Consider the following 25391-nt stretch of genomic DNA (forward strand, 5'->3'; position numbering starts at 1 on the left):
CAGTTTTATATCTTTATGTTTGAAGACTGAAATGTGGCAAAAGGTCGCAAAGTTCAAGGGGGCCGACTACTTTCGCAAGGCACTGTACACTACAAATTTTCTGCAACAGGTTGATTAAATTGAGATCCTACACCTGTAGATAGGTACTGCACTTGGATTATTGAACACCCCAACAGGGTTTTGCAGTATGCAACGTAAATTGCAGATGGCTTTGGGTGGGAGTTCACTGAACCAGAAATGCAGAGATGTGGAGGAAATAGAACACTCAGTCTACTGAATCACCCTCAGCCAGGATACAAGTTTGACCTGTACAAATATTTTTAACTGAAGGTTAGAGGAGGGTTAACGGAGGGAAAGCATTGACAGAAAGTCCATCTTAGTCTGTCATGCATCCTTCCTCTTTAAAATGTCTGCAAGCTGTCCATCCTTTGCTTTGGAATTTATTAAACAAAAAAGGGTAGAAGGGTAGAGAGGAAAAGGCAGTCTTTCCTATTTCAAATATTTAAGTTTTAACATCTGTTTATTATCTATCAATGGTTTTCCCTGTTTACTTCACAGTGTGCTCCTTCCTGATAGTGCCCCATCCCATCACCGTCAATAAGGGGAGAAGAGGATTGGCCCATGGGTGGTGCGCATAGGCCCAGGGGCGGGCCTTAGGAGGCTGAGGTGCGTGCCGTGTAGTGTGCCCTGTAAGAGGTGGTGGTGGGGATGGTAGTTCTGAGTGTGAGAAATGGGACCAGGGGCACGCAGCTGAGCCAGCTGATTGGAGGAGGCAGCGGCTGCCATCGCCGCGGCAACAGCCAGGGGGTTAGGAAACAGTCCATGGCCCAGTGTTTTTGGAAGTTCCTTTGAGAAGGTCAAGGATGACTGAGATCCAGAGAGAGAAACAGTGTAAAGGTTAAAATGAGTAATGAGTAAGGTGAGAGAAGAGGCAAACTGTGGTATGCTGTCTATTAGACAACCCTGAGCTAAATGCCTGAATCATCAAATAATGATTTAGAAATATTGCTATAGCCTATACACATAATTGGATCATTACCACAAAGTCTGTGCGATTCTTATGCCGGCTAAGGAGGGGATTGGGCTTCCCTGCAACTCCATCCCGATGCCTTCGACTGGATATATGCTGAAGAGAAAAATAAGTGGGGCGTTATAGGTTTTCTTCTTTCTCCAAATGTGCATCCTTCTTTCAGTGAGGTATCTGAATGATGAATTAAGCTGTAGGTATAAGGTACTGTTGCCTCTAGATGCTGATCTGTGGTTAGTTTTGCATTTCCCCCACTAGTTAGGATTGGGGGAGGGGTAGCTGATCCCAGTAGTGGAACATGTACCCAGTTCTCACATTTAAGTTAAAGTAAAGAAACTTTCATAGAAACTTACTCAAGTAAAAGTCACCCAGTAAAATACTACTTGAGTAAATGTCTAAAGTATTTGGTTTTAAATATACTTAACTATCAAAAGTAAAAGTATAAATAATTTCAAATTCCTTTATTTAAGGATAGCCAGTGGCGCACTCCAACACTCAGACATAATTTATAAACGAAGCATTTGTGTTTAGTGAATCCGCCAGATCAGAGGCAGTAGGGATGACCAATGATAAGTGCGTGAATTTGACCATTTTCCTGTCCTGCCTGAGCCTTCTAAATATAACAGGTGCTTGTATGGAGTAAAAAGTACATCATTTTCTTTAGAAATGTTATGAAGTAAAAGTAAAAGTTGTCAAAAATATTCACAGTAAAGTAAAGTACAGATACCACAAAAAAACGACTTCAGGAGTACTTGAAAGTATTATTGCTTATGTATTTTACACCACTGGCTGATCCTAGATCTGTACCTAGGGGAAACTTCACTCTTGGGCAGTGGTCGTGTTACTTACTCACTCACCTGTTTGAGCTGCAGCTCAGAGTTCACTCTCACGTTGCAGATCTCACAGTGGAAGGTGCGTTCCTGAGTGTTGTGGTCCGAGGGCAGCCCCCCTGCCTGGTCTGGGCTCAGGTTAGGGCCCAGCCGAGGGTACGTTTTTATGGGGCCCAGCCCACTCCATGCCTCCAGGATGGTTTTGTGTTTGGTACCTGTTACCCGTGGAGAGAGTGGTAGAGAAGGAAATATTAGTTGTTGTTGTTTGTACATTTTAATAAAACTAGGCCTGATAACTCCTTGATTATATTTTTTCTGTGGAGTGTAATGTAGTTCTACATTTCATGATGTTCTTGTTCATTTCAAAACATTGATATTTTATGTATTTTTTGTACTATTAAGAAATTACATTTCTTGTCTTGTCATGTAGTACAGAACCATTATATCCTATTTCTCTTGTTCACTCTCATTTCACGGTCAGTCCCTGTTCACACCTTCTTTTGGCTCTTTTTTAAAGGAACATTTCCTTCTCTCCTTTCTCAGTCTAGTACAGGGAAGAGCAACTGGCGAAACCAAATTTAGCTTAGGGCCCCCAAAAGGCTAGTGCCGGCTCTGACTACATGTGTGAGTATGGATGTGAGTAAGCAGACTGAGCCCCACATGATGAGTTCAGATTTTTGGTGGCCCCCACCCCTATCAAAGTTTCCCATCCCTGGTCTTGATTATACTGTACATTAGAGGTAACTGCCAAAATAAAGGAAACACTTGAGTAAATGAAGTATACAAAGTATATTGAAAGCAGGTGCTTGGTGCTTCCACACAGGTGTGGTTCCTGAGTGTACCAAGTAATTAACATGCCATCATTCTTAGGGTCATGAATAAAAATGCCCAGTTGCCTATTATTTTGGCTACCATGGCTAGAAGAAGAGATCTCAGTGACTTTGAAAGCGGGGTCTCAAAGGAGCATGAGGTCAAGGATTTTATCCCCTTTTTTCAATTTTCACCTAAAATGAAATACTCAAATCTAACTGCCTATAGCTCAGGCCCTGAAGCAAGGATATGCATATTCTTGGTGCCATTTGAAAAGAAACACTTTGTCGTTTATGGAAATGTGAAAGTAATGTAGTAGAATATAACACATTAGATCTGGTAAAAGATAATACAAAGAAAAAAACAACCATTCTTTTGTATTTTTTTGTACCATCATCTTTGAAAAGCAAGATAAAGGCCACAGGGTAGCCTAGTGGTTAGAGTGTTGGACTAGTAACCGGAAGATTGCGAGTTCAAACCCCCGAGCTGATATGGTGCAAATCTGTCGTTCTGCCCCTGAACAGGCAGTTAACACACTGTTCCCAGGCCGTCATTGAAAATAAGAATCTGTTCTTAACTGACTTGCCTGGTTAAATGAAGGTAAAATTTAAAAAACAATGTATTATTCCAGCCCAGATTTTGGCCACAAGATGGCATCAGTGTATGTGCAAAGTTTTAGACTCATCCAATGAACCATTCCATTTCTGTTCAAATGTGCCTAATTTGTTTATTAATAACTTTTCATGTTCAAAATTTTGCACTATGTATTTACCTCCAGGTGTGTTTGTTTTGGAGGGATGGCTTTAGGAAACACAAACATAACTAGTAGTCCCATGTGGCTCAGTTGGTAGCGCATGCCACTTACACCACCAGGGTTGTGGGCTCGATTCCCATGGGGAACAGTATGAATGAAAATGTATGCATTCACTACTACAAGTCACTCTGGATAACAGCATCTACTAAAATGTCGTATTGTAACTGAAAGAAAACAGTCTGATTGTTATATCTGTTTAAATGAACCAGACGCATGGAAGTATTGTCCTGTCTCTCTATGTGGTGAATGAAAGCCAAGCTGTTCTTCTGTCATTTGAGTTGAGCTGGTTAATCTAGCCTTGAACACACTGAAATATTCATTGTTAACTCTTCTTCCCTGGGAGTGTGACTTTGGTTCTGTGTGTGCATCAGAAGCCCTGGCTTAGTATTGCAATATTTGTCCTTGTGAAGTTATTCAACCACCATGCCTTGGCCGTAGTTTGCAGTGTATTCATAAATCCTTGAGTGGAAGAAAATATATTTAATCAGTTATGCCACTGTGTGTAGTTTTGTCCCTTGTGTGTAACAGTGGTATCCCATGATTCAATTTCAGAGATCAGGGTGTGAAGGAGGACACATAAAATGTTTGTAAATGTTTGTGTTTGTAAAAGCTTAAGCATCACTTTGTGTGGCTAATTTTGAGGCTGCTGAGAAGGCAATACCTATCTAGGCCAGAATGTTCAATGACAATAGACTTTATTACACATTGCGTTATCAGTTCTGTCTTTGGAAGGAGCCTGACCTTTGTTGTGCGCCTCTAGCTGAGAGAGGGAGTTGACGGCCACTTTGCACAGTGAGCAGTAGAGCAGCTTCTTGGCCTTGTCCTCCTCAGACTCCCCTGAAAAGAGGCTGGGGGCCGGGGTCAGGGTGTCAGGGGGGCCCGCCATAGGGGTGTCCACCTGGGGGGCACAAAGGGCCGGGGAGGGGATGGAGGTGGAGGTGGTGGGCATAGGTGTACTCAAAGGGGGCAGTGATGGACACAGCGAGGTGTCTTGGACCGACATGGGGATGGGGCTGGGTGTCATGTCTGAGCCGTTTGAATGTGGGCGGGATTGGACGTCATCTGTGAAGAGAACAGATAGGAAATAGAACATTTTTTACCATATTTTATACAAAAGGTGTTTCTAATCCTGAATGCTGATTGGTTAAAAACTTGACTTTGTCTCGGGCCTAACAACACCCATGCCAATATATCCACAAACACCGGATTCTTGGACATTATCACTTACGTGTAGAGCACACCAGATAATATGATGATGATGATGATGATGATGATGATGATGATGATGATGATGCTGCGGCACTAGTACAGTACTATGTCTGAACTTACAGGGTCAAAACTCTGCCCCAGAGGGCCACACATCTGTCTCCCCTATCTGGAGTGAGTCAGGGTAGGGTGGAATATCTGGGTCATGTCAAGTTATTCAGGTTGGAGAGGGTGGAAGGAGGGTCAGTAGAAAAGCACAATAATCTTAATGTTACTGTAGCTTAACCCCTGTATGTAGCACAGGGTCATCTGGCCTGCCAATTGAACCAAGAGATAAACAAAATACAAGTGTTGAGAGCCAGTAGAGCCTTTATACTACATAGTATTTAACCACTCCCCACCACCCTCCTCTCCTCTGCAGGCCAATCCCAGTGACGGATGCCTGGGAAGCTGATTCTTGTCAGTGCTGACAGAGGCGTCTCTTAGCAGACATCCCTCTGTACGACTGTTCGGTTTCACCCTGATCTCTGAATAAACAGCTGAACTTTACACACACACAGACTGAAACGTGTGTGTGTGTGTTAAGGTTAAATCTCTGTGTGGGTTCCGCATGTGTGTGTGTTTAGGTTATATCTCTGTGGGTTCAGCATGTGTGTGTGTGTTTAGGTTATATCTCTGTGTGGGTTCAGCATGTGTGTGTGTTTAGGTTATATCTCTGTGTGGGTTCAGCATGTGTGTGTGTTTAGGTTATATCTCTGTGTGGGTTCAGCATGTGTGTGTGTTTAGGTTATATCTCTGTGTGGGTTCAGCATGTGTGTGTGTTTAGGTTATATCTCTGTGTGGGTTCAGCATGTGTGTGTGTTTAGGTTATATCTCTCTGTGGGTCCAGCATGTCAAATCAAATCAAATTTTATTGGTCACGTACACATGGTTAGCAGATGTTAACGCAGTGTAGCGAAATGAGATGAGTACTGTAGGATATGTAAACATTATTAAAGTGACATTATTTAAAGGGGGGGGGTGCTCCCTCTGCTGTTTCCTGAAGTCCACAATCATCTCCTTTGTTTTGTTGACGTTGATGTTGAGTGAGAGTTTATTTTCCTGACACCACACTCCGAGGGACCTCACTTCCTCCCTGTAGGCTGTCTTGTCATTGTTGGTAATCAAGCCCACTAATGTAGTGTTGTCTGCAAACTTGAAGATCGAGTTGGAGGCATACATGGCAACGCAGTCATGGGTGAACAGGAAGTACAGGAGAAGGCTGAGAACGCACCGGTGTAGGGCCCCAGTGTTGAGGATCAGCGGGGTGGAGATGTTGTTCCCTACCTTCACCACCTGGGGGCGGCCAGTCAGAAAGTCTAGGACCCAGTTGCACAGGGCCGGGTTGAGACCCAGGGTCTCAAGCTTAATGATAAGTTTGGAGGGGACTATGGTGTTGAATGCTGAACTATAGTCAATGAACAGCATTCTTACATAGGTATTCCTCTTGTCCAGATGGGATAGGGAAGTTTCCAGTGTGATGGCAATTGCATCGTCTGAGCACCTATCAGGGTGGTAAGCAAATTGGAGTGGGTCTAGGTTATCAGGTAGGGTGGAGGTGATATGATCCTTGACTAGACTCTCAAAGCACTTCATGATGACAGAATTGAGTGCTATGGGGTGATAGTAATTTAGTTCAGTTACTTTTGGTTTCGTGGGAACAGGAACCATGCTGGACATCTTGAAGCATGTGGGGACAGCAGACTGGGATAAGGATTGATTGAATATGTCCTAAACACACCAGCCAGCTTGTTTGCTCATGCTCTGAGGATGCGGCTAGGGATGCAATTTGGGCCGTTAGCCTTGTGAGTGTTAACACGTTTAAATGTTTTACTCACATCGGCTACGGAGGAGAGCCCACAGTCTTTGGTAGATGGCTGTGTCGTGGCACTGCATTGTCCTCAAAGCGCGCAAAGACGTTGTTTAATTTGTCTGGGAGCAAGTCGTCAATGTCCGCGACGGGGCTGGTTTTCTTTTTGTAATCCGTGATTGACTTTAGACCCTGCCATATATGTCTCGTGTTTGAGCCGTTGAATTGCGACTCTACATTGTCTCTTTACTGAAACGATGCTTGTTTGATTGCCTTACGGAGGGAATAACCACACTGTTTGTATTTACATTTACATTTACATTTAAGTCATTTAGCAGACGCTCTTATCCAGAGCGACTTACAAATTGGGTCATGTTTCCAGTTACCTTGCCAAGATTAAATGCAGTGACTTGTGTGTGTTTAGGTTATGTCTCTGTGTGGGTTCAGCATGTGTGTGTGTTTAGGTTATATCTTTGTGTGGGTTCAGCATGTGTGTGTTTAGGTTATATCTTTGTGTGGGTTCAGCATGTGTGTGTGTGCGGTGTAGAGCACAGGTGGTGCTTACCCTGTTTGCTAGGGTTAGGGCCTGGGCTGGATGGTGAGGGGCCTGGTGGAGAGGGGTCGGCGGTGGGGAGAGTGGCCAGCTTGTCACCCTCCTGGGGGCGAGTCTTGGAGGTCTCAATGCCTTTTACCCTCCGAGCGTGGCGGTTCCCCTTATAGTGGGCCTCTGCCTGACTCTGAGAAAAGAACATGGGGAGGTGAGGGCATGACATGATATGTCACATCATAATCCACATGGGTATTATTATTCACACTCTTCTGAGCACCATGCTTATCTGATATCTGCGTATATCAGAAATAAAAAAATATATACACAATCTTTAGCAGATGATAATTCACTCACTCCAATAGCATGGGACACCACGCACACCCTGGCTGTTTTATTTTCACACTACGGCTGTAGTTTAGTACAGTATCTATCATTCACAGGCCTGTTTGAGACCCAGTGAGGTCAGTGGAGTAAACTCTAGCCATAGTGTTAACTGGACGTCTCTCAGCAGAATGGCTTCAGGCGGTCATATGAGCCCTGTGCTGTCCCTGCTCTGTACCTGCCTGTTCCTGTGGCTGACTGACTAACTGACTGGCTGACTGGCTTGCTGGCTGGCTGACTGGCTGGCTGGCTGGCTGACTGACTGGCTGACTGACCGACTTGCTGGCTGGCTGACTGGCTGGCTGACCGACTGACTGACTGGCTGGCTGACTGGCTGGCTGGCTGAATGGCTGGCTGGCTGGCTGGCTGGCTGACTGGCTGGCTGACTGGCTGGCTGGCTGGCTGGCTGGCTGGCTGACTGGCTTGCTGGCTGACTGGCTGGCTGGCTGGCTGGCTGACTGGCTTGCTGGCTGACTGGCTGGCTGGCTGGCTGACTGGCTGGAGCACTCTTCAGCAGTTCAGTAGATCAATTATGCATCTCTGATTAATTTATCACTGAGATCCCCAATGTCTGCACAGTGGTGTTTAAAAAAAAAATAAAATGTAATTTACCCTTTATTGAACTAGGCAAGTCAGTTAGGAACAAATTCTTATTTACAATGGCGGTCTACTCCGGCCAAACCTGAATGACGCTGGAACAATTGTGCGTCTCCCTATGGGACTCCCAATCACGTCCGGATGTGATACAGCCTGGATTCGAGCCAGGGACTGTAGTGACTTCATAACTATCCTTGTTCAACACAAAATAGCACAAAATACAGCAGCTGAGGAGCACATGCTCTCTGTGGTGTGTTGTCAATGTGAGAACTACACTGAGTGTACAGACAGTAGGTCAGCAGTAATAATTCTTGAAGCGTTCTAGAACATTCCAGACCCTATATAGTACTATAATGTTCAGGACACCTCTAGTCTGTCTTTACAGAGGAGAATTATAGAATGTTCTGGTGGTTCCTCTGCTGTAAATGACTAATTACTGAACTGAGTCTGATGATTATCGAGTGTTGGGAATGGGATTATCTAAAATAGATCCAGAGGTGTGAGGAAACACTGACAGCTGCAACCTGACTACTGCTGCTCAAGGAGGAATAAGTAATGTGAGTGGCCAGAGTGTCACCAAGGGAGGCTGTGTGGTACTGTAGGCAGCTACATAGCTACAAAGAGAGCTGGGGCTTGGCAGTAGCGAGGGAGTGAGGGGGGCATCAACGAGGTGAGGGGGCTATTGGGACGTGTCAGGAATGCCTCCCTAAACCTCAGGCAGTAATTGCCGACGACAGAGGTACACATATAGCCCCAGATTAGACATGAAGGAGGAGGGGTAACCCACTCAGCAACAGTTATGTTCTCCAAAGAGACAGTTTTACAGAGAAAAGTAATTGCCTCTCTCTCACTTCTCTCCCACTCTACTTTCACTATTTCAGATTGTACCCCCCTCTCTCTCTCTCTCTCTCTCTCTCTCTCTCTCTCTCTCTCTCTCTCTCTCTCTCTCTCTCTCTCACTTCTCTCCCACTCTACTTTCACTATTTCAGATTGTACCCCCTCTCTCTCTCTCTCTCTCCCTCTCTCTCTCTCTCTCTCTCTCTCCCTCTCTCTCTCTCTCTCATCTCCTCTTCTCTCTCTCGGTGGAGGAAAGCTTTGGTTTTGAAGCTCTGTCCTGACCTTCAGTGTTTGGGTCTTGGGGGATCAATGAAATTCAACAATCAATTACAACTGAACAGAGTTGACAACAGAGAGGGGAGACGGACAGGGAGACAGGAAGAGGGGATAGCGCAGAGGAAGTCTAGAAAGAGATTAGAAGGAAGGAGGAAAGAGAGATCTTTAGTGTAGGACTGAAGAGTTATAAAAGAGGAGTACATGATGTTTGGAATAGGTTAAGAAGCCTTATGAAAAGTGGATATGAAAATATGATCCTTTTCTCTCTGAGCAGGATGCGGCTTTGATGTTTAATCTATGAGTGACAAAGGCAGAGGAACCAGAGAGAACTGGTCTAGCAGCCAAGTCTACTGTTCAGCCGACACGCAACACAATGGAGGAGAGGGGGGGTGGGAGAGGAGAGGGAGGACGAGGGAAATGCAGAAGAGAAGGGGCACAGGAAGTAGACCAGAAAGAGAGAAAGAGATAGAGACATCAACATGTATGAAGAAGAGGCGGAACAAAGGAAAAGGAAGCAGGATCTATCTTAGGGACTGAAATTGACATGGAGAGAGAGAGAGAGAGAGAGAGAGAGAGAGAGAGAGAGAGAGAGAGAGAGAGAGAAGGTGTCCAGCTTTGTGGTGCTGCAGTGGTAACGATAGCCAATGCAGCACAATAAAGAGGCATGTGACGTCGGTCTTGCAGCATAGAGAGCTGGGCTGAGCTCTGACAGCCTGTCCTGTATGGCTGGTGGCTGCTTGGAATGAATTGCAGTATACAGTACATTACCGGTGGCAGACTGGCAGTGTGATAGGTTTGCTTCTGAGTTTATATGAATCAATCCAGATATGTTGGTTTGGTTCAGCTTCAGGTGTTAATTGTATCTGGTTCAGCAGATGATGACGTTTAATCCATGGATTAGCCAGTGTTGACTGACAGAAAACACAATTCAGTGAGAGTGCTGCCGGTACTTTATTTTAAATATTTATATCAAAATATCTTACTGTTCATAGCAGGAAAGACAATATATGCTGGCTGGGGTATAACATTTGAAACATGTGGAAAGTATTATATAATAGTGTCTCTAACTGTGCTTCTGAAATGCAGTAGTGCTGCAATAACAGATCCTTGGCTGTATACTGTGAGCAGACTATTCTTTAATTATTAGAGAACTTCCATTGTGCTCTGAGCTCACAACCTGACTTTCCCTCTCAGATTACTGAGTACGGGACTGGTAGAGCAGATGGAGTTCAGGACTTTCTCACACACACTGACTGTACTGATGATGATGCATAAAGAGAGTGAAGGCCAAACAGGTGGCCAAGGGTCCAGTCGAGTTTTTACAGCAGTGGAAGTTGAACACACACATACACACCACACACAGTACACTATTCTACGCTGCAACATACAGGCACAGACGGACAGACGACACACACACAGGGTTGACGACAGTGACACCTGACCCTACAGCAAACCCTCGACCACAAAGCGCCACAGGGGGTGGTGCGAACAGCCCAGTACATCACTGGGGCCGAGCTCCCTGCCATCCACCACCTCTATATCAGGCGGTGTGAAAGGATAGCCGAAAAATTGCCATAGACTCCAGCCACCCAAGCCGTAGACTTTTCACTCTGCTACTGTCCGGCAAACAGTACCGGAGCATCGGCTCTCGGACAGCTTCTATCCCCAAGCCATAAGACTGCTAAATAGCTAATTAAGTGGTTACCCTGATTATCTGCACTGACCCTATGTACATTCACTATATATACACACACTCACACAAACATTTCTATTTTACTAGGCTAGTCAGTTAAGAACAAATTCTTATTTTCAATGACTGCCTAGGAACAGTGGGTTAACTGCCTGAACGACAGATTTTGTACCTTGTAAGCTCAAGGATTTGAACTTGCAACCTTTCGGTTACTAGTCCAATGCTCTAACCACTAGGCTACCCTGCCGCCCCTATCTCTTCTTTTTACATAACACACACACGCATACCGACAACAAAAACACACACTTTTACACTCATTTGCTATTATTATCTATCCTGATGCCAAGTCACTTTACCCTGCCTTCAAATACCTCGTACCTCTGCACATTGACCTGGTACTGGTACTCTATTGATTTATTCTTGTGTATTTTATTCCTTGTGTTACTATTATTCTTTTTATTATAATTTCTCAGTGAAGTCTACACCTGTTGTATTTGGCACGTGACAAATAACATTGGATTTGATTTGAGTGTGTACTACAGAATGTGAGAACATGGTGTCCAGGAGAGTGGATTCGAGAGGGTAGATAGATGCAGCTGTTATGGCGGTTCAGACGCTCCCCTGTCTATGTTTCCACCGTTCTTTCCTGAAAAGTATTTAGTGCTTTATTCATTGGCATGTGTCAATATTTTTAGCCAGGATCGTGTGTCAAACTTGAGTCTGGCTTAGAGGTGACACTGCGTTTCCCCTGAGCAAAGAGACTTTTATTGTATGTTTAGGGGATATACCCATCCCTCAAGCTGGTCCAATGTACCCTGGCCTGTACTTTCTATACCCATTGTGAAGCACTTCAAAAACATTTAATATTACACAACAATAATGATGAATACACGCAGTGCACATTATGAAGCAAATTGCCTAAGCCTGCTACAGTGAAATTGTTATACTCAATGCAGTCTATGACTGGAAAACAGGTCTCACCACATCTTACTGGTGATAAAATGCTCCCATCTGTGTAGGGGAGGGGGAGGGGTTGTATAATCAGGCCTTAAAAACAGCCTCAGATTTGACCGTGTATGTTTACAGGTGAGTTTGTGTTCTAATACACACAGCAGCAAGGAGAGAGGATCATATACAGAGAAAATAATGTAAGGACAACAGATGTATGTGGTTACAGTACAAAATTTGATTTTCAACAAATGAATGTTTCTTCTTTTCATAAGAAACATTAATATGCTGAAAAATACAAATTGTTTGCATAGTCAATTTACACACAGCTCTGACACACACATTTACCCCACCAGACATGTCACTAGGGGTCTTTCCACAGTCCCCAAATCCAGAACAAATTCAAGAAAGCCTATAGTAGAGCCATTATTGCATGGAACTCCGTTCCATCTCATATTGCTGAAATGAACAGCAAACCTGGTATTAAAAAAACAGATAAAGCAACTCCTCAAGGCACAACGCCTCTCCTCTATTTGACCTAAATAGTTTGTGTGTATGTATTGATATGTAGACTACGTGTGTCACGCCCTGACCGTAGAGATCCTTTTATTCTCTATGTTTGTTTGGTCAGGGTGTGACTCGGGTGGGAAAGTCTATGCTTTCTGGTTCTTTGTTTTTGGCAGGGTATGATTCTCAATCAGGAACAGCTGGCTATCGTTGTCTCTGATTGGGAATCCTACTTAAGCAGCCTTTTATCCTTTTCTCATTTGTGGGTTGTTGTCTTCATTTAATGCATGTATAGCCTTACGGAGCTTCACGTTAGTTTTTGTTGTTTATTGTTTTGTTGGCGACATTTAAAAAAGAAAGAAAAATGTACGCTCACCACGCTGCACCTTGGTCCGGTCCTTTTCAAGACGACGTTCGTGACAACGTGTGCCATTTGTATTTTATTTGAATTGATGTAGTTCTGTCCTTGAGCTGTTCTTGTCTACTGATGTTCTGTATTATGTCAAGTTTCATGTTTTGTGTGGACACCTGGAAGAGTAGCTGGTGCTGTTGCAACAGATAATGGGGATCCTAATAAAATACAAAATACAGACAAAGACATGCATTCAAACTGAGCATTGGTTTATGTGCTTATTTCACATTTAATGATGTGTACAGAGCTGAGGGCTTCTGTCTTTATGACTGTATGTTTCCGAAGGCAGTCAGTGTCATAAGCACCTAGCTGTTAGACCCCCACTCTACTGGAATGTGTGCAGAAACATCCAAGATCCTAATCACTTTTACATGCCGATGGAACAAACCACTCTGAATAACCCACAAGGGATGTATATGTTATGATATATTTGTTATTCAACATTCTTGATGTCTTCACTATTATTCTACAATGTTGAAAATAGTAAAAATAAAGAAAACCCTTGAATTAGTAGGTGTTCTAAAACTTTTGACCGGTAGTGTATGTGAACACTCTTCTGTTAATTATGTTAATTCTTTAGTTCTACTCCCTCAGTCATCCTATTTTTGCTGCCCTGTACAAAGACATGCTGGAATGTGCTTTGTCAGCATTCACTACTTTCTCAAATTTCACCCAATGACCAGATCAAGTCAGTTTTTCGTTGCATTCACATTCACCCTCGCTGACCCCTCACAATCCCTTGATCACAACTATCTCCATGAAGCATTCCAGAAAGAAAAGCAGTTGGTGGCTGTCCTATTGCTTGCTGATGATATATCATAAGCACTTGGCCAGCAGTCATTCCAGTGTGTTTCCTTTTAAGACACAGACTGAAACACTCAATCCAACCTCAACATCTCAGAACCCTAACCCCCTGTGCTCTAGTCCCCTAGTCCCCGGTTCTCCAGTCCCCTAGTCCCCTGTTCTCTAGTCCCCTAGTCCCCTGTTCTCTAGTCCCCTAGTCCCCTGTGCTCTAGTCCCCTAGTCCCCTGTTCTCTAGTCCCCAAGTCCCATGTTCTCTAGTCCCCTAATCCCTGTTCTTTAGTCCCCCAGTCCCCTGGTCCCCTAGTCCCCTGTTCTCTAGTCCCCTATTCCCTTGTTCTCTAGTTCCCTAGTCCTCTGCTGTCTAGTCCCCAAGTCCCCTGTTCTCTAGTCCCTAGTTCTCTAGTCCCCTAGTCCCTCTAGTCCCCTAGTCACATGTTCTCTGTGCTCCCCTAGTCCCCAAGTCCCCTGTTCTCTAGTCCCCGTTCTCCCCTAGTCCCCTCTAGTCCCTAGTCCCCTGTTCTTTATTCCCCTAGTCCCTGTTCTAGTCCCATGTTCTCTAGTCCCCTAATCCCCTGTTCTTTAGTCCCCAGTCCCCTGTTATCTAGTACCCCAGTCCCCTGTTATTTAGTCCCCTAGTTCCCTGTTCTTTCCCCTAGTCCCCTGTTCTCTTCCCCTGTTCTCTCCCTAGTCCCCCAGTCCCCTGTTCTCTGGTCCCCTAGTCCCCTGTTCTCTAGTCCCCTATTCCCTTGTTCTCTAGTCCCCTAGTCCTCTGTTGTCTAGTCCCCTAGTCCCTGTTCTCTAGTCCCAGTCCCCAGTCCCCTGTTCTCCAGTCCCCTCTAGTCCCCTGTTCTCTAGTCCCATCGTCCCCTGTTATCTAATCCCCTAGTCCCCTGTTCTCCCCTAGTCCCCTGGTCCCTTTTCTCCCAGTCCCCCCCTGGTCCCCTGTTCTCAAGACTCCCCTTGTCCCCTCCCCTGTTCTCTAGTCCCCTCTAGTCACCCTGTTCTCTAGTCCCCTAGTCCCCTGTTCTTTAGTTCCCCTCTAGTCCCTGTTCTCTGGTCCCCTCAATCCCTGTTCTCTAGTCCCCCCCCTGTTCTTTTAGTCCCCTGTTCTTTAGTCCCCAGTCCCCTGTTCTCTGGTCCCCCAGTCCCCTGTTCTCTAGTCCCCTAGTCCCCCAGTCCCATGTTCTAGTCCCTAGTCCCCTGTTCTCTAGTCCCCTGTTCTCCTGTTCTTTAGTCCCCCCCTGTTCTCTATTCCCCTAGTAGTGCCCTGTTGTCTCTAGTCCCCTAGTCCCCTGTTCTCCCCCTAATCCCCCAGTCCCCTGTTCTCTAGTCCCCCTTGTCCCCTGTTCTCTAGTCCCTAGTCCCATGTTCCCCTAGTCCCCTAGTCCCCTAGTCCCCTGTTCTTTGGTCCCCCAGTCCCCTGTTCTCTAGTCCCCCCCTAGTCCCCTAGTCCCCTGTTCTCCAGTCCCCTAGTCCCCTGTTCTCTAGTCCCCTACCCCTGTTTCTAGTCCCCGAATCCCCTGTTCTCCAGTTCTCTCTAGTCCCTCTAGTCCCATGTTCTCTAGTCCCCCAGTCCCCTGTTCTCTGGTCCCCCAGTCCCTGTTCTCCCCCAGTCCCCCTCTAGTCCCATGTTCTATAGTTCCCTAGTCCCCTCCCCTGTTCTCTAGTCCCTAGTCCCCTGTTCTCTAGTCCCCTGTCCCCTGTCTCTCCCCGAGTCCCCTCTAGTCCCCTGTTCTCCTCTAGTCCCCTAGTCCCCTGTTCTCTAGTCCCCTAGTCCCCCTGTTCTCTTCCCCTAGTCCCTCTAGTCCCCTGTTTTTAGTCCCCTCTGTCCCCTGTTCTCCAGTCCCTAGTTCTCTAGTCCCCCAGTCCCCTAGTCCCCTGTTCTCTAGTCCCCTGGTCTCTAGTCCTCTAGTCCCCCCCTGTTCTCTAGTCCCCTAGTCCCCTGTTATCTAGTCCACCCCTAGTCCCATGTTCTCTAGTCCCCTAGTGCCCTGTTGTCTAGTCCCCCCCTAGTCCCCTGTTCTCTAGTCCCCTAGTCCCCTCTCTAGTCCCATAGTCCCCTGTTCTCCCCCTGGTCCCCTGTTCTCCAATCCCCTCTAGTCCCCTAGTCCCTGTTCTCTAGTCCCCTAGTTCTGTTCTCTAGTCCCCTAGTCCCTCTAGTCCCCCCTGTTCTCTAGTTCCCCAGTCCCCTGTTCTCCAGTGTTCTCTATTCCCCTGTTCTAGTCCCATGTTCTCTAGTCCCCTAATCCCCTGTTCTTTAGTCCCCCAGTCCCCTGTTATCGAGTACCCCAGTCCCCTGTTATTTAGTCCCCTAGTTCCCTGTTATCTAGTCCCCCAGTCCCCTGTTATTTAGTCCCCTAGTCCCCTGTTCTCTAGTCACCCAGCCCCCTTTACTTTAATCCCTTAGCCATCCAGCCCCCTCTACTCTGCTTTGTCCCCACAGCCCGCCAGAGCACAATTGCATAATATTAACTCCTTTCTGGGAAGTGCCAATGAAATGGTGTCAAACATAGAGACGGTAATGTAAGCTAAGCAATGCTGCCCCAAGGGGAAAAGTGGAGCAGAGGAATCATAGACACACTTTCTCACTTGACACCTGCTCCAGCAGTCCAGTCAATCATTGACATATTGGTCAGGTTATGATGTAGTGCATAGAATGATGTGTGGAATACTTAGATGGATGCCTGGATGAATGTGGATTGATGGATGCCTGGATGAATGTGTGGATGGTGGATACATGGGTGGATGGATGGATAGTGCCTTACTGCCTTACTTCTGAGTTGAAGCGGATCTGGCAGACATTGCAGGAGATGATGGGTCGTTTGGTCTTCATCATGGGGGGGCCGAAGGTGTGGTTCATCACTGCCTTCTGTACTGGGTCCATCTGGAGGGGGAGGGGGCAGAGAGCAGGTTATAAGGTAAGTACTCTGAGTAGGGGAGCAGATAGACATAGGTCATTGTGCCATGGTGGTGGTAGCAGAGTTAATGAAACGCTTTGAAAAAGGCCCCTACAGTGGGAGGGAGATAGTGAAGGGAAGCAGGGAGAGAGAGGAGAGAGAGAGAGAGAGAGGAGAGAGGAGAGGGAGAGAGGAGAGAGAGAGAGAGATAGTTAGAGAAGGGACGAGAGCCCTGATTGATGACGACAGGAGAGTGTTTATTTTCATCAGCAGCTGCCAGAGCTGTCTGTGCCTTGGGTCTTGGGTGCTGTTCAAATGCTTTTTTGATAGTGGGGTTAGAGGGCCCTGATTACAGACTCCATCCAACAGTATAGCAGGAGGATCAAGGAAACTGTATGGCTAAGAAGTTATAATGGTCTCCTATAGAGAGAAATAGTAATGGGGTCTTTTTGTAGGTACTAACTCTGTCATTGTTCGTTCGACAAAGCCTATGAGGAAAATTAATGGCGTTTTCGTAGGGTTTTAGGATAAACGCCAAAAATAAGGTATGTGGTACACACAGACTTAGGAGAGCTTATACAGGTTGTTCTATGACACAATCTTCATCAGCTAATGTCACTTGTGAATTTTGAAGAATTTATGTTATAATAAAAAACACATAAATCAAAGAAAGGCTTCATAATTCATAAAGATCATGTTAATTTCAAGTTCCTCTGTGTCCAAATCACTAAAGACTTCAAATGGTCTAAACAAAGTCTTCCCCCCCAAGAGGTTGAAATATCCTCAAAAAGTTCTTAAGCTGTACCATTGATAGCATACTGACTGGCTGACTGACTGGTATGGCAACAGCACAGCCCTCGATTGCATGGCCCTGTAGAGGGTGGTGCAGACAGTCCAGTACATCACTGGGGCCGGACAGCCCAGTACATCACTGGGGCCGGACAGTCCAGTACATCACTGGGGCCGGACAGTCCAGTACATCACTGGGGCCGGACAGCCCAGTACATCACTGGGGACGGACAGTCCAGTACATCGCTGGGGCCGGACAGTCCAGTACATCACTGGGGCCGGACAGCCCAGTACATCACTGGGGATGGACAGTCCAGTACATCACTGGGGCCGGACAGTCCAGTACATCACTGGGGACAGTCCAGGACAGTCATCACTGGGGCCGGACATCACTGGGGCCGGACAGTCCAGTACATCACTGGGGCCGGACAGCCCAGTACATCACTGGGGATGGACAGTCCAGTACATCACTGGGGCCGGACAGTCCAGTACATCACTGGGGCCGGACAGCCCAGTACATCACTGGGGCCGGACAGTCCAGTACATCACTGGGGCCGGACAGTCCAGTACATCACTGGGGCCGGACAGTCCAGTACATCACTGGGGCCGGACAGTCCAGTACATCACTGGGGCCGGACAGTCCAGTACATCACTGGGGCCGGACAGCCCAGTACATCACTGGGGCCGGACAGTCCAGTACATCACTGGGGCCGGACAGTCCAGTACATCACTGGGGCCGGACAGTCCAGTACATCACTGGGGCCGGACAGCCCAGTACATCACTGTGGTAGGTGTGGTAGGAAGGCCCGGAAAATTGTTAAAGACTCCAACCACACAAGCCATAGACTATTCTGCACGGCAAGCGGTACCGGTGCATCAAGTCTGGCACCAACAGGCTCTTGAACAGTTTCTATCCCGAAGCAATACGACTGATAAATAGCTAACAAAATAGCTACACGGACTGTCTGAGTTAACCTTGTATCTTTATTGACCTTTTATTTTGTATTTTTGCACTGCCTCTCACACACACTCCCTTCATCATCTGCTCACTCACACATAATATGCACATACATTTATACTGACGCTACACACACACACTCAAATCAAATCAAATGTATTTATATAGCCCTTCTTACATCAGCTGATATCGCAAAGTGCTGTACAGAAACTCAGCCTAAAACCCCAAACAGCAAGCAATGCAGGTGCAGAAGCACGGGGGCTAGGAAACCTCCCTAGAAAGGTCAAAACCTAGGAAGAAACCTAGAGAGGAACCAGGCTATGAGGGGTGGCCAGTCCTCTTCTGGCTGTGCCGGGTGGAGATTATAACAGAACATGGTCAAGATGTTCAAATGTTCATAGATGACCAGCAGGGTCAAATAATAATAAATCACAGTAGTTGTCGAGGGTGCAACAAGTCAGCACCTCACCTCACTCCCACTCACATACAAGCTGCTGCTACTCTGTTTATTTTATATCCTGTTGCCTAGTCCCCTTACTCCTATACATATCTACCTCCATCATATCTACCTCCATCCATCACACAGTATCCCTGTACATTGTAAATATGGTATTGGAACTGACCCTGTATATAGTATGCTTACTTACTTATTGTGTTCTGCATATTTCTTCTTATTTCTCGTGTTTTTTTTCCTAGTAATACATTATTATTTATTATTACATTGTTGGGTTTTGAGTTTGCAAGAAAGGCATTTCCCTGTACTTCTGCATGTGACATTAAAACTCAAAACTGTATGAACAAATCACCTGAACACTGTCTGTAGAGAGGACTCCCCTTAGAATTGGAACAGACCACGATAGTAGACAACTAGAATCTGATGTGAGCAACATGTTCTTAGACTAATATAGAAGGCTTTTACAGCATGTGGAGCATTTTGAAATACTTCACAGCTCTTTACAAAGACAAGTTGACCATGTGGTTCTGACTCAAGCCAACCCAGACGTCTGATGTTTACAGTGGTGAACAAAATAGCCCAAAACAGGATTTGTGAGCGTTGTGAGGGTTCTGACCACTCTTCTCTGTATCCACAACCCAGGCTGGGTGTTTCTCCACTCTGCTGCCAAAAGGACTGAGGTTTTATTCAGTTTCTAATCACTGACTGCTACTGTGAAATTGTACTGCAAAATGAGAGGCTAGTTTCACTTTCAACTTCCAAACACCAGGCAAAAGGTGTAATTATTCTCCCATATGTAAGTGGTTGAATACAGTTCCTGTCTATATTTATACTCCTCTTCCTTAACCTGGAGTTCTGTTTGTTCCCCTCGTCACTCTCTCGCTATCCCTCTCTCTCCTGATATGTTATACAGATATTTAAACCCTGAGACCACACCTACCACTTCCCACCCACTCTTCACTCTCTTTTTCTCTCTCCCTCCCCCAGATGTCTGACTCCAAATTAATTTGTCTGTACTCACCGTTCTCTCACTCTCTATATGCCAACAACTCGGTGTTTGATCTGTGAAGATGTGTGTGTGTGTGTGTGTGTGTGTGTGTGTGTGTGTGTGTGTGTGTGTGTGTGTGTGTGTGTGTGTGTGTGTGTGTGTGTGTGTGTGTGTGTGTGTGTGTGTGTGTGTGTGTGTGTGTGTGTGTGTGCATGCAGGTGTGTGTGTGCGCAAACAAGACGGCAAGTCATTGTCCTCACCTATTCAAGTCCTACTGTCAATTTTGGTTAGCCATCTGGACTACTCTTTGTGTTTTGTAACATCTCTCTCTCTCTCCCTCTCTTTGTCCAGCTGTTGTGAACAGGCTGATTGATCTCTCTCTTTCCACCCTGCCATTTCTCTATCCACCCGGCTCTACGTTCTGTCTTCCGTTATGACCTCACACATCAAGTCACTCTTTTACATCCCTTCTTTCATTCCCTCCTCTCTTCATACCTCCACCCATACTGTACACCATATGGGGCTGGTAGAGAAATCATGACCTACTCCACTCTGCACTCTCCATAGACGAGGGCAGCACTCGATCCATTGGACAGTATGATAGCTGAGCGTAATATATGGTGCAAGCAAACTCTTTATAAGTGGATCATGGAGCATTCAGTCTAGCAGCCAGGCTCACAGAGCATCCGGAACTTGCTCCCTCACTGCACTGCCTGTTTGTTGTTCTTATTATACACGGTCTCAATGACAGGTCCTCATGAGAATAGCACTAATTATCTGACAACAACTGGTAAACTCTGGACCTGGAAGCCAGTTCCACTGCATTTATTCATTGTTCCTCTCTAATTAGGGACTGAATTAGACCTGGAACCCAGTTCCACTGCATTTATTCATCTAATCAGGGACTGAATTAGTCCTGGAAGCCAGTTCCACTGCATTTATTCATTGTTCCTCTCTAATTAGGGACTGAATTAGACCTGGAACCCAGTTCCACTGCATTTATTCATCTAATCAGGGACTGAATTAGTCCTGGAAGCCAGTTCCACTGCATGTAGTCATTGCTCCTCTCTAATCAGGGACTGAATTAGACATGGAACACCAGGTATGTGCAATTCATTATCAGGAAAAACAGGAAACCATCATGCTTCAGACCTTGTAGGGTAAGAGTTGAGTACCCCTGCTCTAGTGGCTCTCTCATCTTCATAAATTACTCATCAGTGCTCTGTGAGCACCCTCTATAGGTTATCAGGGTTAATAAACTCAGCAAAAAAAGAAATGTCTTCTCACTGTCAACTGCGTTTATTTTCAGCAAACTTAACATGTGTAAATATTTGTATGAACATAACAAGATTCAACAACTGAGAGAAAAACTGAACAAGTTTCCTGTGACTAACAGAAATTGAATAATGTGTCCCTGAACAAAGGTAGGGTCAAAATCAAAGTAACAGTCAGTATCTGGTGTGGCCACCAGCTGCATCAAGTACTGCAGTGCATCTCCTCTTCATGGACTGCACCAGATTTGTCAGTTCGTGCTGTAAGATGTTACCCCACTCTTCCACCAAGGCACCTGCAAGTTCTGGGACATTTCTGGGGAGAATGGCCCTAGCCCTCACCCTCCGATCCAACAGGTCCCAGATGTGCTCAATGGGATTGAGATCCGGGCTCTTCTCTGGCCATGGCAGAACACTGACATTCCTGTCTTGCAGAAAATCACGCACAGAGCGAGCAGTATGGCTGGTGGCAATGTCATGCTGGAGGGTCTTGTCAGGATGAGCCTGCAGGAAGGGTATGTCTTCCCTGTAACGCACAGCGTTGAGATTGCCTGCAATGACAACAAGCTCAGTCCAATGATGCTGTGACACACTGCCCTAGACCATGATGGACCCTCCACCTCCAAATCGATCCCGCTCCAGAGTACAGGCCTCGGTGTAACGATCATTCCTTCGACAATAAACGCGAATCTGACCATCACACCTGGTGAGACAAAACCGCAACTCGTCAATGAAGAGCACTTTTTGCCAGACCTGTCCGGTCCAGCGACGGTGGGTTTGTGCCCATAGGCAATGTTGTTGCCTATGATGTCTGGTGAGGACCTGTCTTACAACAGGCCTACAAGCCCTCAATCCAGCCTCTCTCAGACTTTTGCGGACAGTCTGAGCACTGGTGGAGGGATTGTGCGTTCCTGGTGTAACTCAGGCAATTGTTGTTGCCATCCTGTGCCTGTCACGCAGGTGTGATGTTTGGATGTACCGATCCTGTGAACGTGTTGTTACACGTGGTCTGCCACTGCCCTGGGCATCTTTCTTTTGGTGTTTTTCAGAGTCAGTAGAAAGGCTTCTTTAGTGTTCTAAGTTTTCATAACTTTGACCTTAATTGCCTACCGTCTGTAAGCTGTTAGTGTCTTAATGACCGTTCCACAGGTGCATGTTCATTAATTGTTTATGGTTCATTGAACAAGCATGGGAAACAGTGTTTAATCCCTTTACAATGAAGATTTGTGAAGTTATTGGGATTTTTACGAATTATCTTTGAATGACAGGGTCCTGAAAAAGAGGCATTTCTTTTTTTTGCTGAGTTTATGTTCTGTCATAGGCTCACTGGCTGTAATAACCACTCAGAGAGAGTGGCCATAATATAAGTGCCCTTAGGCAATGTTGTTGCCTGTGATGTCTGGTGAGGACCTGTCTTACAACAGGCCTGCCCTGCCTGACTTTTGCGGACAGTCTGAGCACTGGTGGAGGGATTGTGCGTGGTGTAACTCAGGCAATTGTGTTGCCATCCTGTGCCTGTCACGCAGGTGTGATGTTTGGATGTGTCCTGTGAACGTGTTACACGTGGTCTGCCACTGCCCTGGGCATCTTTCTTTTGGTGTTTTTCAGAGTCAGTAGAAAGGCTTCTTTAGTGTTCTAAGTTTTCATAACTTTGACCCTAATTGCCTACCGTCTGTAAGCTGTTAGTGTCTTAATGACCGTTCCACAGGTGCATTATTTATGTTTTAACTGAACTGGAGAGGTTTGAGTGAAAGTGAATGAATGGTCCTAGCAACTAGGACCATGTAAAGCTTGTGTGTGTGTGTGTGTGTGTGTGTGTGTGTGTGTGTGTGTGTGTGTGTGTGTGTGTGTGTGTGTGTGTGTGTGTGTGTGTGTGTGTGTGTGCGTGCGTGCGTGCGTGCGTGCGTGCGTGTGTGTGTGTGTGTGTGTGTGTGTGTGTGTGTGAGAGAGAGAGAGAGGGGTCTGCTACATATGTGTGTAACAGGGTTGGTTAGAATTCCACTTGGCACTGCAGAAATGTGTATTTAATGTTTATTTATTTTAACTGGTTGGTTTAAGTCAGATGTCAATACGGTGTAATGTCATTGGCTATCCTTGCAGTGAGGGGAAGATTGCTTGCAGGAAGTTCTAAAATGGCAACTGAAGAGGAATATTGGGACAGCGACACAGAAAGGTGGATTTCTGAGGAGGAATGGAGCTGGAAAAAGAGAAAGAAGAGGTTGAAGAAAGCAGAGGGTAGAGCTGAATCTGAGGAAGATGGCGATAAAAATGGAGATTGAGTGTCGAAAAAGATTGGTGTCAAGTGCAAACAGAGAAGACGTTCTGAATGAGGGTGAATTAAGTGAGTTGGAAGGTGAAGAGCTCGGAGCCTGAGCCTAGCATCAATGGATATGATAAAGAAGAATCTGGTCCAGTATGGACCATGGCTGCATGTCGCTGCCACACATGATTTCAAGATGGCGACCGGCAAGTTCGGCATGGTGGCAGCACTTTTACTTTATGTGTTTGTTTTAAATGGTACTGGAAATAATTGCATCTGCTCAGCAACTACTCGATCATGCAAACACTTTTGATGGCATCCAGCACTTCGGATTTGGAAGAAATGTTATATACCAAACTTTCAAAGTACCTTGGCAGAAACCAAAACGATCATAGAAATCCAGTCTGAAATCGCAAATTAATGGTGGAGATCTTATAATAACTCCATGCCTTCTCTTATTGGGTGATATCCATCAATGCCCTGGACCTCACTTTATCATGAACTCATCTAACGACCTATACACCCATGCTCAGCTTGCGAACGGTGGATAAAGAGTAACAGCAAAGATGTGGTATGTTTGGAATGCGTGTAGTGGATTCATCTAAAATACAGCGATTCCAGCTTTGGGCAAGGGGTCCTGTCGGTGTGCTGTACCCGCGGGGTGTGTGAGCATTGAAGGTTTAGTGGGACCAGAGAACTTACTGAGGTTGGAGAGTGCACCGGAGGAGGGGGGGTCCACAGCGGAGAAGAGGCAACCAGAGGTGAGTGTTAGCTAACATGTTTTGTATTGGTAAGTTAGTCTAGTTAGTCTAGCCAGCAATCTAAACTATACCAACTGGGCAGGTGCACAGGGGACCTGACCTCCAGGGGTCCCCCACTGGTTTTGTTAGTCACTCCCTTAGATATCATTAACATGGAATAAATCTTGGCAAAATTATTAGAATAGCAGGAAATTCACTTTAAAACATCTCTCCACCGTCAACAGGGTTTTTTTGCCCACGAGGTGGGCTGGCCCTCTGTGTATGTGTACGTGCATGTGGCGTTTGTGCTTGAGTGTGTGTGTACGTGCATGTGGCGTTTGTGCTTGAGTGTGTGTGTACGTGCCCACCAATGTTTGTCACCGTGCTGACCTTCACGTGAAGTTTCACCTGCGTTCGTTTCTCACCTGGTCTCATCAGCTCCCTATTTAGTTCTGTTCCTTCTGTTTGTATGGTTGTGAGGTATTGTTTGTTTTGACTGCCTACCTGTGTTTGACCATTGCCTGCCTGTGACCATGATTCATACCTTCTGCGAAGGCTTAATAAACATCTGCTGTGCTCTGTGTGTGAATCTCCACCTTTTTTCCCCTGAGTATTCATTACAATTGTCTTGCAGTAAAATGCTCGCTGGGGCATTTTGTGAAGATGCAGAACTTTATTCTGCCACAGGGATAGCAAACACTTGTCAGCTTATTATTGAGGATCATTCTATAAAACCACTTAATCAGAATACCTCACCTGTCTACAGTTACAAGACCCCTCAAATTGACTGGCACGCACATCCCAGAGGAATATTATGCAAAACCAAAGCCAATTACAATGAATATTCTCAGACAGCCTGCAACAAGATGGCAGCAGTGGTATAGTTCAGCAATAAGGCCTGAGGTGGTGTGGTGCCAGGAGTGCCTGGATATAGCCATTAGTTGTGGTACATTGGCCATATACCACAAACCCCCGAGGTAGAATAGAGTAATGACTGACATTGCTAAATGATATTGAACAGCTTTTTAATACATATCATAACCAAATGTAACCTATTAAAAGCTGCATATAGAGAGAAAGAATACCCCAATGCAATTAAAAACTACACCATTTGGGCCAGTGTTTTACGTGACTAGGTCATGAGATCAGGAAAAACTCCAGGCCCCAGAAAAGACAAGTACGAATTTTGCTACACAGCTTTGAAACTTGTGCGACCTCTGAGTTGAAGGGGGTCTACATGTGTGTGCGCTGTGTTAGTGTATGTCTGCATATGTATGGCGTGCATGTGTGGTATGTGCCTTAACATGCCTGTGTGTGTGTGGAGTTCGTTTACTCACTGTTGAGTAACTGTTGGTGTTGAAGTTGTGGAAGAGGCCCATGCTGTGTTGTGGTGGAGCTGTGTCCATTGGGAACTGCAGGAATTGCTTCATGTCCAGCGGGGGTGGGATCACTGTGGGGGTCCTGAAGAAGGCAGGGACCACCCCTGGACGGTTCAT

General features: G+C 45.8%; 1 protein-coding gene across 2 annotated transcripts; it reads right to left on the bottom strand.

The window, feature by feature from the left end:
• Positions 1-551: 551 nt before the first annotated feature.
• LOC135541084 (zinc finger protein 385A-like) lies at positions 552-25391 on the bottom strand. Of its 2 annotated transcripts, XM_064967206.1 has the most exons (7): positions 25233-25391; positions 16312-16422; positions 7102-7273; positions 4223-4543; positions 1885-2072; positions 1040-1126; positions 552-867 (listed from the first exon to the last, which is right to left on the bottom strand). In XM_064967206.1, exons 1-7 carry the CDS (start codon positions 25389-25391, stop codon positions 595-597), a joined length of 1311 nt encoding a protein of 436 aa, XP_064823278.1. In that variant the 3' UTR covers positions 552-594. The 2 variants fall into 2 exon arrangements, with proteins under 2 accessions (XP_064823278.1, XP_064823280.1); XM_064967208.1 differs by lacking the exon at positions 4223-4543.

The sequence above is a fragment of the Oncorhynchus masou genome, chromosome 6 (genome assembly GCF_036934945.1).
Source record: "Oncorhynchus masou masou isolate Uvic2021 chromosome 6, UVic_Omas_1.1, whole genome shotgun sequence".
Taxonomy (NCBI): Eukaryota; Metazoa; Chordata; class Actinopteri; order Salmoniformes; family Salmonidae; genus Oncorhynchus; species Oncorhynchus masou.